This window comes from Felis catus, chromosome E1 (assembly GCF_018350175.1).
Source record: "Felis catus isolate Fca126 chromosome E1, F.catus_Fca126_mat1.0, whole genome shotgun sequence".
Classification (NCBI taxonomy): Eukaryota; Metazoa; Chordata; class Mammalia; order Carnivora; family Felidae; genus Felis; species Felis catus.
The window spans coordinates 14,008,358-14,024,847 of NC_058381.1; the positions used below are offsets into that span (position 1 = coordinate 14,008,358).

Consider the following 16,490-nt stretch of genomic DNA (forward strand, 5'->3'; position numbering starts at 1 on the left):
GTAATGTTCCTGGTTTGTGCTGGCTCCTCTCCTGCTGCCTGCTGACAACTCTTTCCCTGTCCCTGTTTCTCAGACTCCTGGGCCAGGAGGAGACAAAATCCAAATCAAGGAAGGATGCAGAAGACGCCAGAGACACTGCTGGCTGCTCTGCCCGCTCACACTTCCCGATGCCCCTGCCCTCTACCAACACTGCAATCCTGGCACTTGGGCTCTGGGGTCAGGACCCCAAAGACCTTACCTTGGACCCCTTCCTTTGTTTGCCCCACCCTCACCTCCACCATACACAATCCCCAGCCGCTCCTGTGCCTGTACCTTAAAAGACTCCAAGAATCCCCCATGGCCCCCATTCTCAAACTTGTCCTCTTCTGGGCCCAGTCCCAGCATGGCCTGTGTGTGGGTGTGAAGCTCATCATGAAGGTTGTCCAGAAGGGCGGCCCTCGTCCGGTCCTAGAAGAAAAGAGGGTGGGGACGATGGAGCTGGCACCGAGGACAGAGATGCGCCCTCTCCCCAGGGCTCCAGACACCTGACCGCCAGCGTCCCAGTTAACAGTGTGGACCTCAGGCCTGGCTAGGCTCCGTGCTCACAAGTACTGCAGTCAATACCAAAGCTCTGTGGCTGGCCTCTGCTCTCTCCCCCTGCCCCTTCTCCTCGAGCCATCCCACAGCTCTACCCTGCCGAGTCCCAGCTCAGATCTCTGCCCCCGGCTCCACAGCCGCATACCCAACTGCCCTTCTCCATCCGGACCGTGCACCAGGGCCATGGATACAACCTCCAGGGGGCGCCGTGCACGCGTACCAGGACTAGCCCTTGCAGCAACCCTTGCAGGCACTTCCAGGTCAGCAGGTCCTAAAAGACCTCATTCCAATGATCCCCAGGTAGGTGAAGAGCCCAGGCCAAAGGCCCAAGAGCCGCCTTGGAATTCCACTTCGTCCCACCCAAATACAGGACTCCATCAAGTCCTCCCAACCCTGCCCCCAAACCATTTCCTCCTGTGGCCAGTGCAAGCAAGCTGTCACCATGTGTCCTGGACTCCTGTAATAGCTGACTTGCCACCCTTCCTGCCCTCCTCCCTGGCAACCTGCCCTTCTTGTCACATCAGGGTCATCTTCTAATATGCAAAGCAAACCATCACTCTCCTAAGTATTGTATTAGTACCTCATCACCTCTAAAGTGCAAAGCCCTTCCTGACCTGACCCAACCAACCTCTCCAGCTGAGTATCCACCCCCACACGAGTCCTTCTCTCAGGCCATGTCAAACCCTCTGGGGCTCCCTCAAAAGTCATGCTCTGATCTGCCCGGCCTTTGCTCATGCTATTTCCCATGCCTAGAATAACCCTCCTCGAACTTTCCTCCTGGCAGAAGCCTTGTCAGATACCCAGATTCAGCAGGTCAAGGGCCACCTCCTCCAAGAAGCCTTCCCTGAACACGTCCCAGTTCTGCATGGGCAGAAGCAGTCACAGCCCCTGTGCTGGCCTCCATCACGGCCCAGTGTGGACACTATATCATACCTGTCTCTTCCCACCAGCCCAAAAGCTCCGTAAGGCAGAAACTATGTCTCACCCCGGTATCACGGGGAATAGAACAGAGCCTGCCACACAGTAGGTGCTCAATAAATGACTGGTGCATGGTTGGTTAGACCTGAAGTTCGCATGAAGTTTCCACAAGAGGAAATAGTTCCCAAATCAACGCAGGACTGAAGGCTTAGAGGGCCAAACACAGTGCCCCGCACCTTGAGCAGCCCCCAGGAGAAGACCCCCGGGACAGGCCGGCTGAAAGCAGCCAGGAAGGCAGGAGGAAGACTTCCAGAAACAGTGCTCTCACCTCCAGCTTTGCAAACTTGTCCGACTTGCAGCAAGCGTTCTCTGCGTTGGTGAGCTTGGTGAGCAGAAACTCCCTGAACTCCGGGCCCTGGAACAGACATGAAGCTCTGGGATTCTCTCAGCCTCAGCTGTTGCTGAAAGGGCTTTCAGCCACAGCAACAGGTAAGCAGAACAGAGGGTCCGAGGAGAGTCCCTAAAAGGCCTCCTTCTGACATTCGGTCATTTTCTAGCCCAGGCCAGGCCCACCTAAGATGCCAATGTGGAAACCGGCTCTCCTGGTCCCAGGAAATCAACCCCTTGCCCCAGCGTTTCCATGACTGAAAGCAATTCTTGTCCAAGGCTTCTGGGACTGAGGCATAGGTACAAAAATGTTTCTTCTAGCAGAAAAGCAAAGCCAGCGTCAAACACTGTGAGAAGAGGCACTGTACTAGGCCAGGCTGGCGGCACCAGGAGAGGAGGGGAGAGACCCCAAGTAAGGAGTTTCTCCCAAGCCTGCCTAAGGCGCTTCTAACGTCCCCAGCCCAGATCCGGCCCCACTCCAGCCACGGCCACTCAGATGCTGAAACCTAGAGCCTGAGATAAGAGAAGAGCAGAAAGGGGTTTCTTACCTTCTGGAAAACAGGAGGGCTGGGCAGAGGTGGGCCAAAGGCGGGCACATCTTCCCGTGCAGTGACTGACACCTGAAACAGAGTCTCGGTGTGGGCCAGGAGGGAAGAGATCCAAGCTGAGGAGGATAATGCATTCCAAGCCCTGGCCCTAGGAAAGCCCACCACCCAGAGCAGTCCTCTGCCCTCCCCTCCCCAGAACTCAAATCCAACACTCCCATGAGCCATCACCAGCATGGCCCAAGTCGTTGTTCCTAGAAGTGGGGCCGGCTGCACAGAGCCATCCACATGCTCTCATCTACATTCCTGAAGGCCAGAAACAAGTTTGGCAAGATGACCAGACAGGACTGAGGAGTAGCCTGGGACTCTGCTTCTAACGCAGTACAAGTGCCCAGGAGGACTTATCTCGTTGCCTCATTTGAATGGATATTAATCCCACGGAGAAGACAAAGGGAGAACCGTTAACCCTGTCTTACTGATGGGGACACAGATGCCCAGAGACTGGGAGCCATCTCCCCTCAGGCACACAGGTGATTAGCCACAGAGATGACCAGGGAATCCAGACCTCCTGGTCCTGCTCTGTGGTCCTTTTCCCACAACACTGACTCCCAAACCTGAATCACTTCAAGTGTTTAAAAAATAAATACCGATTGCATGGGCTCCACCCCAAACTTACTGAATCACAAGCTCTGGGGCGGAGCCAGGAATCCGCAACTGTTAAACACTCCACAAAGCTTTCGTGCAGTTGGTGGACTAGTGTTTGGGAGCCCCGGCCCCACCACAGGGTTAGACAGTCTGTCTGGGTGAGCCCTGAACCAACAGAGCGCCAGGGCCCAGGCTGGGAATTGTGGGTAGGGGGACATCACGGTGCTCTTGCACAGGGTGCCCCAGGCTCTGGGTGTGGTGTCCACTTCCGGCCAGCCTGGGGAGGCAGGAACTAGGAGTGAGAGCACCCAGGCGCTCTGCCTAGGGGTGTCCCAGCCTCGGGACAGGCCCAGCACATCCAGATGCCCTCCCTGCGTGGACGTGCCCTGGTTTCACCTGCTCTCAGCCCGAAGGCTGCAGGCCTCTCTAGAGACTCTGCCCTCTCCCTTTCCCAGACTGCCGCTGGCGTGAGCCTGGCCCTGGCGTGCTGCCAGCCTCCCTGGCCTATGAAGCAGGGCAGATGCAGAGAGTCTGCCAGACCGGGTGAGCAGGCAGCTCAGAGCCAGGCCAAGGGAAGGCCCTGCCAGGGTCTGGAAGGAAACAGCGGGAGAGAGCTGGTCAGTACTGCTTTCTCTCCCCAAGCTCAAGGCTGTCTGCGTGCCCAGAATTAGGAAATGGTGTGTGTTCAGCTGACATGATCTCTGGCTGGTTCCAGCTGCCAAACACAGTCCCCACCACCACCCACTGTGCACAGGAACTGAGGTGGGGGGGGGGGGCAGAGGTCAGGCCCTCCGCCCTCTTCCCACCCCTATGGCCCTCCTTCTCAGGCTTGCTCTAGAGTGGTCTGTGCTGACTGGGTAAGGCGCTTCAGACATGCTCTTCAACCTGCCGAGTCTCTTGGTCAGATAAGCCCACCACAGCAGCCATGTCAGAAAAGCAGGGGACAGGATCCTTCCGGGTGATACATCTTCTATCCCCACTGTGTTCCCTCTCCTGACCCCTTTTCCAACAAAGTGCCCGGGGCTTTGCTGTTCCCTCCTCTTGAGGACAGGTGGGTTGCTGGGCCGAAAGCAGAAGCTGCCAGAACACGGCCCCACCTTCTCAGTTTCTAAATTCAGTGCGGGCCTCCCAGCAGGGGGCAGGGCAGGGCTGACAGAGAGGTGCAGGTACTGTGGGGAAGAGAATTTTCGAGGCTGGAAAGAGAAGGAGGCTTGGAGCGTGTGAGTTCAAGGATACATCAGGGAGGCGGGGAGCCTCCAAGGGCTCCCACCTTGACATGCACGGCCAAGTGTGGCCTGGAAGCCTTGGAGAACCGTGGAAGGCTGCCCAGGCACCAGATCGGCAGTGAGGGGAAGGGGGTACACAGGCAGGACCCCTCCCCAGTGGGGTGCTTCCCATAGGATTCCTGAGACCTCTGCCGGGCTTCAGGAATCAGGGGCAGGGTGACCTGAGACAGGAAGAGGGAGTTCTAGTAACGGTTCAGCCGGAGTTCCCTTCCATCCGGGCAGGACAGGGACAAAATTCCCGTCTGAAAAATCATCTGACATCACCTTTCATGCACCCCTGAGTTTTGGAGCCAAGTTCCCACCTGCTCTGACGGCTCAGTGGTGAAGACCACTGGCAGACCTGGACACACTCCAGCTCCCCACCTCCATGCTCTGTGGCCTCCAGCCTTAAGTGGCTTAGGCTCTCAGCCTCAATTTCCTTCCTGTAAAATAGGGCTAACAAGAGACCCTGCCTGACCAGGGGCTCGTGAAGGTTCAAGGAGGCTGTGCTTCTAAGGGCCTATCACAGTGCCTGGTGCAGAGCAAGCACCCAGTATGGGGTAACCTGTTACCTGGGGCTTTGTTTTTTTACTTCCCCTGCTGACCTACACCTAAGAAAGGACACTTGAAATACTAGAGAGTTCCCCTCAACCATTTCCTTCTCCCTCCCTCTCCCTCTCTCTCTCTCTCTCTCTCTCTCTCACACACACACACACACACACACCCCTCTTCCTCAACTCCCCCAACCCCTGACTCCGCTTCCCCTCCCGCAGCATGTCAGGGCTGGAAGAACTCAGAGCTGGTCTAGTCCAACTTCCTCATTTCACACAGATGGAAGCTGAGGTCCAGAGAGGGAAGGAACTGGCTCAAGGTCATGCAGCAGTCAGAGGCAGGGCCGGGACCAGAACCGTCAGCTCCTGAGCCTCTTGGTCTGGGGGGCTTTCCTGCACCTTCCCACCCCTGTCCTTCCCTCTATTTCTTTTTCTTTCCTGTTCATCCTCTCCAGTGGAGGCCTCCTGGGACACTGTTCAGCCCCTGGGGATATCTCACCCTCCTTTGCCATAGCCCCTAAGTCTGCAGAGGTCAGTGAAAGTCCCATTTCACCCTGGACCCTCTGAGGAATCTGACCAGGTCCTCCCGGGTCTTCTCATCACCTGGGGTGCTGCTGGGAATATGAATGGACAGAGCTCTGGGGAGCATGTTGGAAGGCTGGCCTCCCTCCCCCCGCCCTGCATCCCCAGCCCCATTCACAGGTCTGCCTTCCAGCCTGGATGTTTGCCCGGCAGGTGGACCACACAGTCCCAAAGCCTGGGGACAGAGCACGGCTCTCCCTGTGGGTCCTGCTTCTCTGCTTATTGCCACCCTCTCTGCGGACAGTGCTTCTCCCTGGACCGTGGGCTCTGGCTGAGAAGCCTTGGTAAAGACTTCAGGCATCAAAGCTGGAGGTGGGGGGGAGGGGAGTGGTGTTTTTTTGGATCTCTGCATTTTCCCACCCCACTAAGCTCTTGAGAAAGTGGAGAAGCCAGTTAGCTGAGTTCCATTTCCTATCAGGAGCTAAAAACAAATACTAAACCTCCACGAGAGGCCTCTTCTGCCAGCAGAGGCCCAGCAGACAAGCCACACGTTCGCACATGACTGCCTGGCAGCGTCTGGGAGCCCTCCTACCACACAGCTTTACCTCGGGGATCCTACCCAGCGGCTCTCTGCCTCCACTGGCTGTGAAGAGCGTCAGTTGGCTGTCTGAGTGGCCCGGTGGCTGAACTGCACTCACTGGCCCTCTCCCCCTTCCCTGTAGGTCACTTCCACGTGTCCCACCCCCAGCACACAGGGGGCACTGAATGAATAAACTTGCTTCCATCAACAAATCAAACAGCTGTTTGAAGGGAATGCCCATTTTGGTGTAAGAAGGTGATCCTCCAAGGAAATGCCCAAAACATGGCTTCTGCAACTTTTCAGCCGAAAAGCTGAAAGTGCTCAATGACGGAGGAGCGTGGACATCAACATGAACATGGGGACAGAAGAGTCAGCTTTCCTCGTAGGAGAGAGTGTGGGGTTTTGTTTGTAGTCTCATATCTGCTTTTAAAGTTGATGTGCATTTTGCACTCAAATATGTGGGTTTCTATTGATGTAATAATTATACGACATTATTTTCCTTTCCAAAATCTTCAAGCAAAGTTGATACTTCATGAAGATGGCCATGAAACACTTGGGCTTTGTAAGCCCTAGGAACCAGCACTGGCCTAAGCTATTACACAGTTACTCCATTTTCAGATCATTCCAAGTTCCCATTGGCAACGACAGGCTCATTTCCCTCTCCCTTAGAACCGTGGTTCCTAACACTTCTGGGGAACAGGGAGCCCTCTGAGAATCTCACCTTTGGTCTCTCTCCCCCTAATATGCAAAGAAGCACATGAACGCAACATCTTGCACATAAGCATTCTGCGTATATCCACAAGAGGTTCAAAGACTAACATCCACCTTAAAGACCCTGCCTCAGTCTATCTCCCTTGGAGCCCCCAGCACCGGTGAGATAGAAACTGTTGCCCAAGAGGTTAGAATTGTTTCTCATGGAGAAGGGGAGGGGAGCGGAGGGCTGGTGGCACAGCCATCGGGAACGGGCAGGGTGAGGGCTGCCAGGGCCTCCCTGCATCGGGGAGGACACTGAGCCAACCTGGAAGACCACTTATCGATCTGGAGGCTTAGATTCAGACTTAGACTCAGGTGCTTGCAACACCCCCTCCCTGGGAGTCTTCAAATTAAGACCAATGGTTTATTCTAGAACAGCTAAACAAGAAGAGCCCACCCCATGGCCAGGGTCTGCCGGACCCCCTGTTCTCCACCGCTGTCTCCATAAACATTTCTCCTTTCCTTTCTTCCCCTTGTTACCACACCTCTTCCCTTCCCTTTCCTGATAGTCCTCCCCACCCTCCTCTCTTTTGTTCCTCTCCCCTGGCTCTGCCTTAGTCCAGCCAATGGCATTACCAGATTCCAAACAGAGGCACTGGGGGCTTCTCAACCCTTGAGTTGGATGCTATTGAACCTGGAAGCAGCCAGATGGAGGATATGACCTCATAAGGAAGGCCTCTTGGCTCCCAAATCACGGAAACCTAGGATTTCTAGAAAACTGATCATACCAACACTAGGAGTACCATTTTGGAGAATGACCCGAGGAGCCAGTGAGAACTAGTGGTCCTTGATTTAACTAAATCCATAAGATGTGGTGAAGTGCCTGGGCCCACCACTTCCTCCAACGTTCTCCTCACCTTGTAGGATGGGGTCTCTGTGCCCGGATTCTCGACCTGCACAACAATGTAGGCATGTAAGAAGTTGGAGGCAATCATATCTGGGACAAACGGTGTGTTTTCTTCTTGGAAGATGATGGCCACAATGTCATTCCCAATGTGTCTCTTTCTCTGGAGCTAAACAGAAAAGTGTTCCATTGTTATAAGTCAGCATGGAATATCCTGAAAACAGGATAGATCTATACAGGAAATTCCTCATTATTCTATCTTTATATATAAATCCTGAAACTCTGAGACCTACCTCTCCAGGGGCTTTTTTTTTCAATCTTTAGAAGCCACCAAAAAGAAAAACTGGGGGAGACACCTAAGATATTAGGTAGAGGCTAGCAAGCATATCTTACTGAGCTCCAAAGCATGCAGAGCCCTGACTTGGGGCTCGTGGAGGATGGTTAAAAGGTGAGGGACAACTCCCCCTAAGGTCAGGAACAAGGCAGGGATGTCTACTCTCGCCACTGTTATTCAGCATGGTATTGGAAGTCTTAGCCTCTGCAATCAGACAACACAAAGAAATAAAAGGCATCCAAATCGGCCAGGAGGAGGCCAAACTTTCACTCTTCACAGATGACATGATACTCTACATGGAAAACCCAAAAGATTCCACCAAAAACTGCTGGAACTGATTCATAAATTCAGGAAAGTTGCAGGATATAAAATCAGTGCACAGAAATCGGCTGCATTTCTATACACCAACAATGAAGCAACAGAAAGAGAAATCAAGGAATCAATCCCATTTACAGTTGCACCAAAAACCATAAAATACCTAGGAATAAATCTAACCAAAGAGGTAAAAAATCTATACACTGAAAACTATAGAAAGCTGATGAAAGAAATTGAAGAAGATACAAAGAAATGGAAGAAGACTCTATGCTCCTGGATAGGAAGAACAAATATTACTAAAATGTCGATACTACCCAAAGCAATCTACATATTCAATGCGATCCTATCAAAGTAACACCAGCATTCTTCATAGAGCTAGAACAAATAATCCTAAAATTTGTATGGAACCAGAAAAGCCCCCGAATAGCCAAAGCAATCTTGAAAAAGAAAACCAAAGCAGGAGGCATCACAATCCCAGACTTCAAGCTATACTACAAAGCTGTAATCACCAAGACAGTATGGTACTGGCACAAGAACAGACACTCAGATCAATGGAACAGAATAGAAAACCCAGAAATGGACCCACAAACGTATGACCAACTCATCTTTGACAAAGCAGGAAAGAATATCCAATGGAATAAAGACAGGCTCTTCAGCAAGTGGTGCTGGGAAAACTGGACAGCAACATGCAGAAGAATGAACCTGGACCACTTTCTTACACCATACACAAAAATAAACTCAAAGTGGATGAAAGACCTCAATGTAAGACAGGAAGCCATCAAAATCCTCGAGGAGAAAGCAGGCAAAAACCTCTTTGATCTTGTCTGCAGCAATTTCTTACTCAACACGTCTCCAGAGACAAGGGAAACAAAAGCAAAAATGAACTACTGGGACCTCATCAAAATAAAAAGCTTCTGCACAGCGAAGGAAACAATCAGCAAAACTAAAAGACAACCGATAGAATGGGAGAAGATATTTGCAAATGACATATCAGATAAAGGGTTATATCCAAAATCCACAAAGAACTTATCAAACTCAACAGCCAAAAAAACAAATAATCCAGTGAAGAAATGGGCAAAGGACATGAATTAGACACTTCTCCAAAGAAGACATCCAGATGGCCAACCGTCACATGAAAAAATGCTCAACATCACTCATCATCAGGGAAATACAAATCAACACAATAAGATACCACCTTACACCTGTCAGAATGGCTAACATTAACAACTTAGGCAACAACAGATGTTGGCGAGGATGTGGAGAAAGGGCAATACTTTTGCATTGTTGGTGGGAATGCGAACTGGTGCAGCCACTCTGGAAAACAGTTTGGAGGTTCCTCAAAAAATTAAACATAGAACTACCCTAGACCCAGCAATTGCACTACTAGGTATTTATCAAAGGGATACAGGTGTGCTGTTTTGAAGGGACACATGCACTCCCATGTTTATAGCAGCACTATTAACAATAGCCAAAGTATGGAAAGAGCCCAAATGTCCATCGATGGATGAATGGATAAAGAAAATGTGGTATATATATATATATATATATATATATATATATATATATATACACACACATACACACACACTGGAGTATTACTCAGCAATCAAAAAGAATGAAATCTTGCCATTTGCAACTACGTGGATGGAACTGGAGGGTATTATGCTCAGTAAAATTAGTCAGAGAAAGACAAAAATCATATGACTTCACTCATATGAGGACTTTAAGAGACAAAACAAATGAACACAAGGGAAGGGAAACAAAAATAATATAAAAACAGGGAGAGGGACAAAACAAAAGAGACTCATAAATATGGAGAACAAACTGAGGGTTGCTGGAGGGGTTGTGGGAGGGGGGATGGACTAAATGGGTAAGGGGCATTAAGGAATCTACTGAAATCATTGCTTCACTATATACTAATTTGGATATAAATTTTAAAAAATAAAAAATAAATCAAAAAGAAAAAAAAAGGTGAGGGACGAGTTTTGCTGGTAAAGCCTGTAACTGATCCAGAAGACACACAAACTCAGATGAAGCTACCTGAGAACAGTAACAAAGGCACCAGTCAGCATGTGCTAAATCAGCTGCCACACACAAAGTGTCCAACATTATGGAGGCAGAGAGGAGAATAAAATCAGAGGCCTTATGCTAATCTGAGAAGGCTTCCTGGAAGAGGAGGTGGGGGGAAGACAGTGCTTGACAGAAATGTGGATGAGCAGGGATGAGTGGACGGATCATTCTACAGCAGAGGGAAGGAGAGCCATGCTCAGAGAAGGAGGGCAACCTGGCTCAGCAGAGGTCATGGGCAAACAACCCTGATTCAGAGTCCCAAACTGTGCCAGGTGCTTTCACAGGTGATCTCAATCACTGAGCACCTGTGTGTGAGGACCATGCTGGGCTGTTCACACACGATTTCAACAGTTAGGGCCCTCCTGTATGCTAAGTTCTGGCTAGGCGCTTGTTCCTTTATTAAGCACTTACTGAATGCAGGCCCTATGTTCCACATTGAATTTCTCATTTACTATAAACTGAACCCGTGCTGGGTACTTTTACACAAATTGCCTCACGTATTCCACCCACTGCCTCCCATTTCTTGGGAAGAGAAAATTAATACTTATGTAGTCCTTGCAGAAGGCTCTGTGTACTTCCCACTGAATACAGGTGAGACTGAAAGAGAGCCCCAGGCTGGGGCAGGGCGTGAGGAGGCCATGAGGGAACAGAGACTAAGGTAAAAATGTGGAGAGAAAACCTACTTTGGATTCAAAAGGAATCCTGCTCCCATTTGTTTCTGGAACATTCAGTGGTTATTTTAGAGCCAAATCACAGTCTCGTTTGCCAATTTCCCTTTTTCCTAAGAAGCCAGGCACTATGTTTACAGTATTACATCTGTGCTCCCTCCTCAGCTCCCTGCTCAGAAAGGAATGGGTCAGAGTCTGGTGAAGAGCCTACCTCCCTTTCTGATTTTCCTGGAGACTGAAAAGGCATAAAGAGTGGAAAGGGGCAGATGGTGCAACGGCCAGGCCTCGGCTGCTGGTCTCAGGGCCCATCAGAAGCCACAAATGAGAGAGAAGACGGGAAGACACTGGAGGCAGAAGTATCACCCCGGTTCAGGTAAAGGCCGAATTCCTGCCCACAGGCAGGAGACGAGGCCGTGAGACTAGAAAGGCTGGAAGGCGGGGGGGTGTCTCAGGCAATGAGCACCTTGCCATCCATCACTGGGGCAGGAAGAAGGACAAACAGCCCAGTGGCCTGCAGACTGGACAGCTGTCAGGAAGGTAGCCTGCCACAAGCCAGGCAGCGTACTAAGCGCTACGCTCCGAACCTTCTGTGATGCCCGCAACAAGCCCCTGATTTAGGTGGTATCATCCCCGTTTTACAGCTGAGGACCACGAGGTCACCAGGTTACCCAGCTTGCCTGGAATCACACACCCCTAAGTGGCAGGGCTGGCGTCAAGCTGCTATCTGCAAACTCCATCGGGTACTGTTCGCGAGCACCCTACGCGAGCAGGGCACTTGGGCTCTGCTCCCAGCTCCGCCCCTCATCAAGCAGGACATGGTCTTTTAACCACGCAGAGCTGCAGGTGCCCCACCGGTCAAAGTGGAACAACCAGGGGCCCTGTCCTCCCACAAGGCCTGCGGGAGATAACACGACGGAACAGACTTCCATGAGAACAGCTAAACAAGCCTCTGGATTAAGAAAATGGGGAGGGGACCGCAGTCCCTCAAGTATCTAAGACCAGAAGCAGGCTTTCACCTCACATGCCCCATGCTCCCGAAGCCCTCTGGAACCAGGTTACCTGCTGGGCGTCTCCCTCAGTAAACGGCAGCTTTGTGGAGACGTGAAACATGATCTCCCTGTCCCGGAATATCGTGTATACCGATTCCACCCCCGTCTGTCCGTGGGTCACATCCAGGCCGCCTCGGAAACTGTCAGGAAAACAGGGCAAGAGCACAGGGTGAGGACAAGTGGGCTTCTTGGTACAACCTCCCCTGAGGATATGGGGGGTAGGAGAATGAATGAGAAGACATGTGAGAGTGAGGGCACAGAGAGAATGATATGGGCATCGCAGGGAGCTCTGTGCTTCTGGGCAGACGAGTCCTAAAGTTTTAACCGTAAGTCAGTCTATTATTGAAAACAAAGGCAGAACATCCATATGGTCACATAGGAAGGGAGGCTGCCCATCCACAATCCCAAGACAAACGCCATCCAGGTGCCAGTGGCCCTCAAGGCTGTGCATAAGCCTTTCTTCCCTGCAAGGCCATGTCCAAGTCTTCAGCCCAGAGCCAGGGCAACCAGCCATCCTACTGGAAGCATCCAGAGTGAGCCTGAAGAGATGACAGATGCTGGATTCCTACCCAGCCAGCCCCTGATGTGGGGACCCAGAAAATCAGCACCCAACCTAGAGGTGTCCGAGGAGCCCCTCTCTGCTTATCTCCTCAAAGGCAGGAATGAAAAATACTAAGGAACTTATATCACCATATATTGTATGATTCCATTTATATAACAGCTTCCAGGAACTGCCCCCTTCTTCCTCTACAGACATGTGGCTTCTAGCCATGGATCATATTCTTCAGCAAGGAGAGGAAGATGTAGGTTCCTTTAAGAAAATGAAATAAAACAGACCCTGGATGTCAGTCCCCACAAGCGCTGTCATACAAACCAGAAAATGTGCTCAGCCTGGCATGGAGGAAAGCTCACCAGGCCAGGAGTCCGGCTCTCCAGGTTCTAAACCTTCTTCGGCCACCAAGTCAGCACATGATCTTGGGCACACCACTTAATCTGTGTAGGTCTCAGTTTCCTTTCTCTATACAATAAGGGGACAGAAGTACATGATCTCTAGGGTCCTTCCTGGCTTTAATACACTTTATTTCATCTATTCTAAAATATTTTTTGTAATGCTTGTTTATTTTTGAGACGGAGTGAGACAGAGCATGAGCGGGGAGGGGCAGAGACAGAGAGGGAGACACGGAACGCAAAGCAGGCTCCAGGCTCCAAGCTGTTAGCGCAGAGCCCGACACGGGACTTGAACCCACAAAGCACAGGATCATGACCTGAGCCGAAGTCGGACGCTTAATCGACTGAACCACCCAGGCACCCCTATTTCGTCTATTCTAAAGCACACATTTTTTCATATTTTAACGTCTCTGAAAATCAGGATGCATTTGCAATGATGGCATCTCAGAGTCAATGGAAGGTGGCATAAAAAGTGCTTCACATGCTGTTATCCATTCTAATCCCTTAACAACCTGCTGGGGTCAGTACTATCTTTATCTCCCTTTTACAGATGAGGAAACCGAGGCTTCTGGAGGTTATTAGCTTTATTCAAAGTCACAGAGCCAATAAGTGGTGGAGGTGGGATTTTAACTCATGTGTGATTGACTCCAGACGGCAGTGATGACCTTGCAGGGGGAGTAAGACAGAGGAAGAGGGGCGAAAAGAAGATGGAAGAGGAGGAGAGAAGGGGGCGGAGGAAAAAAGTGATTACTGAACACCTACTACACACCGGGCCCAGAGCTGGGTGCTTTCACACGTTAGAGGAGATCCTGTTAATTTGGCTGCTGACGTGGGGAATTCTTGGGGCTCATCCATGTGCCAGCCACGAAGCATAGAACAGGAGGGCCAGGCCTGAAGGCCCTTCTCAAACGTTGCCTTTGTCAAGGAAAATCAAGGGCCAGAGTTTTCCAAGCAATAGCCCCAGTATTCTTTCTGTCCACTTGCAGAACCAGAGACGGTTGCATGGAGTCTTGCCAGGGAGATTACCGTATTTCTACCAACTCTTAATTATCCAACCTTTTTAAACATTAACTGAAATGGGCCACTTCTCCCCAAATTACACAGGGCCCTCTTTCCTGAGGCTCATCAGGCCTCCAGAAGACCTGGCAGGTGAGTGACAGGGTAGGTGGATTCATTTCCCTCTTGGTCAGAGCCAAATGTAATTAGGAGGACAAATCTGAGGCTGGAGCTGTTTCATCATTTATCAGAAGGCCAATGTCAGTGCCTCTCAGACAACATGCCTTTCTGGATTACCCCCCACATCACCCGTTTCCTCAGGAATGCAGATGAGCGTTGATCACTCGCTGAAAAATAATCCCACGTTTCTAGTGTATGTTTTTACCTCTCACATACCCTCTGAGACTCAGCGGTCTCCCCTCTCCCTTCCTCTAAGGTGTCATCAGTGGAGGCAGAGCCATCACTTGGCCGAAACCCACCCTTTGAAGTCCTGCAGTGTGATCGTGTCCCCCAGCAGGTCCAAGAACTCCTTGAAAGCTGGGCTCTCCTCATTGTTCCCAAATAGCTCCTCCTCCAGGGTCTGAAAGAGAAACAGAATCAGCTGTAAGAGTTTAGAAAAGGCCTTCTTGATACCTCTGATGCTTCTTGATGCCAAAGGACAGAATGTGGCTGTCCAGCTACCTGGTCCTTTTCTTCCTTCCTCCCCATCCCCCCACATTCGCCAACAAGTGGGTCTGCTTGACTGGAGGAAGGACAAATAAAGGCTCAATCAACAGAGCTGGATTCTCGGGGCTGGTGGTTGACGTCTCTCTATTTCAACAAATGCTGCTGGTCAGTATAAAAGGCCACGCTGAAGCAAAGAATTCTTAGAGTTGATACCAAAAGCCAATCCGTAAGTTAAAAATTAATGGTTGGACTTCTAACAAAGGACTAGTATCTAGAATATACAAAGAACTCTCAAAACTCAGCAGTAATCAAAGTTATAGTGGGATACCACTTCACACCCACTGGATGGCTCTCATCAAAAAGAAAGACAAGAAATGTTGGCGAGGATATAGAAAAATCAGAAGCCTCATACACTGCTGGTGGGAATGTAACATGGTGCTGTCTCTCTGGAAAACAGTCGGGCAGTTCTTCAAAAAGCTAAGCATAGAGTTACCATATGGCCCAGCAATCCTACTCCTAAGAATATATCCAAGAAAAATGAAAACATAAGTCCACACAAAAACTTGTACATGGATGTTAATAGCAGCATTCTTCGTAATAGCCCAAAAGTGGGAACAACCAAAATGTCCATCGGCGGACAAACGGATATACGAAATGTGGTACGTCCATACAATAACACATCATCCTGTCAAAGGAGTGCAGTACTGGACGCAAAACATGGATGAACTCTGAAAACATGTTAAGCAAAAGAAACTAGACATAAAAGGCCTCATGTTATGATTCCATTTACATGAAGTGTCCAGAACAGGCAAATCCCTCGAGGCAGAAAGGAGCTTCGTGGTGAGAGGAGCTGGAGAGAATGGGGAAGAGTGACTGCTAATGGGCATGGAGTTTCTCTGGGGATTAACGAAAATTTTCCGGAGTTAGATAGTGGTGATGGTTTCACAAGCATGTGAATATACTCGAAACCACTTTATTGAGAATTAACTCTCAAACCACTGTGAACGGTATTGTGGGTTATACCTCAGTAAAGCTGTTATAAAAAGTTTTTGAACAGTAAAATAATTAATAATAATAATAACAATAATAATCCAATCAGGAAATGGTCAAAAGAGGGATTCCTAGCTGGCTCAGTTGGTAGAGCATGAGACTCTTGATCTCAGGGTTGTGAGTTTGAGTCCCATGTTAGGTGTAAAGATTACTCAAAAATAAAACCTTTATAGGGGCGCTTGGGTGGCTCAGTCAGTTAAGCCTCCAACTTCGGCTCAGGACACGATCTTGTGGTTCGTGGGTTCAAGCCCCGCGTTGGGCTCTGTGCCGACAGCTCAGAGCCTGGAACCTGCTTCGGATTCTGTGTCTCCCTCTCTCTCTGCTCTTCCCTCACATGTGCTCTGTCTCTCTCTCTCTCAAAAATAAACATTAAAAAAATTTTTTTAAATAAAACCTTTATGAAAAAAAAAGAAGAAGAAAAAGAAAATGGTGAAAAGACGTAAACAGTCATTTCGCCCAAAGAGATATACACAGATGGCAAATAAGCACATGAAAAGATGTTCAACACCATTAGCCGCCATTAGGGAAATGCAAATTAAAACCATTATGAGATATCACTACACATCTATCAGAATGGCTAAAATTAAAAAATAGTAACAACACCAAATGCTGGTAAGGAGGTAGAGGAAAGGGATGACTCATACATTGCTGGTAGGAATGCAGACTGGAACCACCACTCTAGAAAACAGTTTGGCAGCTTCTTACAAAACTGAATGTGTAATCACCATATAACCCAGCATATGCTCCTAAGCATTACCCCAGAGAAATGAAAAATTTATGTTCACACAAAAACCTGTATACAAATGTT

General features: G+C 49.8%; 1 protein-coding gene across 11 annotated transcripts in view; it reads right to left on the minus strand.

Moving 5' to 3' along the window:
• RAP1GAP2 (RAP1 GTPase activating protein 2) overlaps window positions 1-16,490 on the minus strand; it is a 225,421-nt gene that overhangs the window by 21,283 nt on the left and 187,648 nt on the right. For all 11 annotated transcript variants that reach the window (XM_023244673.2, XM_019817338.3, XM_045045366.1 and 8 more), the window contains 6 exons: window positions 14,446-14,546; window positions 12,033-12,162; window positions 7,600-7,755; window positions 2,430-2,501; window positions 1,823-1,909; window positions 313-447 (listed from right to left, as the gene is read on the minus strand). In XM_023244673.2, the coding sequence (XP_023100441.1) occupies window positions 313-447; window positions 1,823-1,909; window positions 2,430-2,501; window positions 7,600-7,755; window positions 12,033-12,162; window positions 14,446-14,546 (681 nt within the window). The remainder of the gene's footprint in view (window positions 1-312; window positions 448-1,822; window positions 1,910-2,429; window positions 2,502-7,599; window positions 7,756-12,032; window positions 12,163-14,445; window positions 14,547-16,490) is intronic.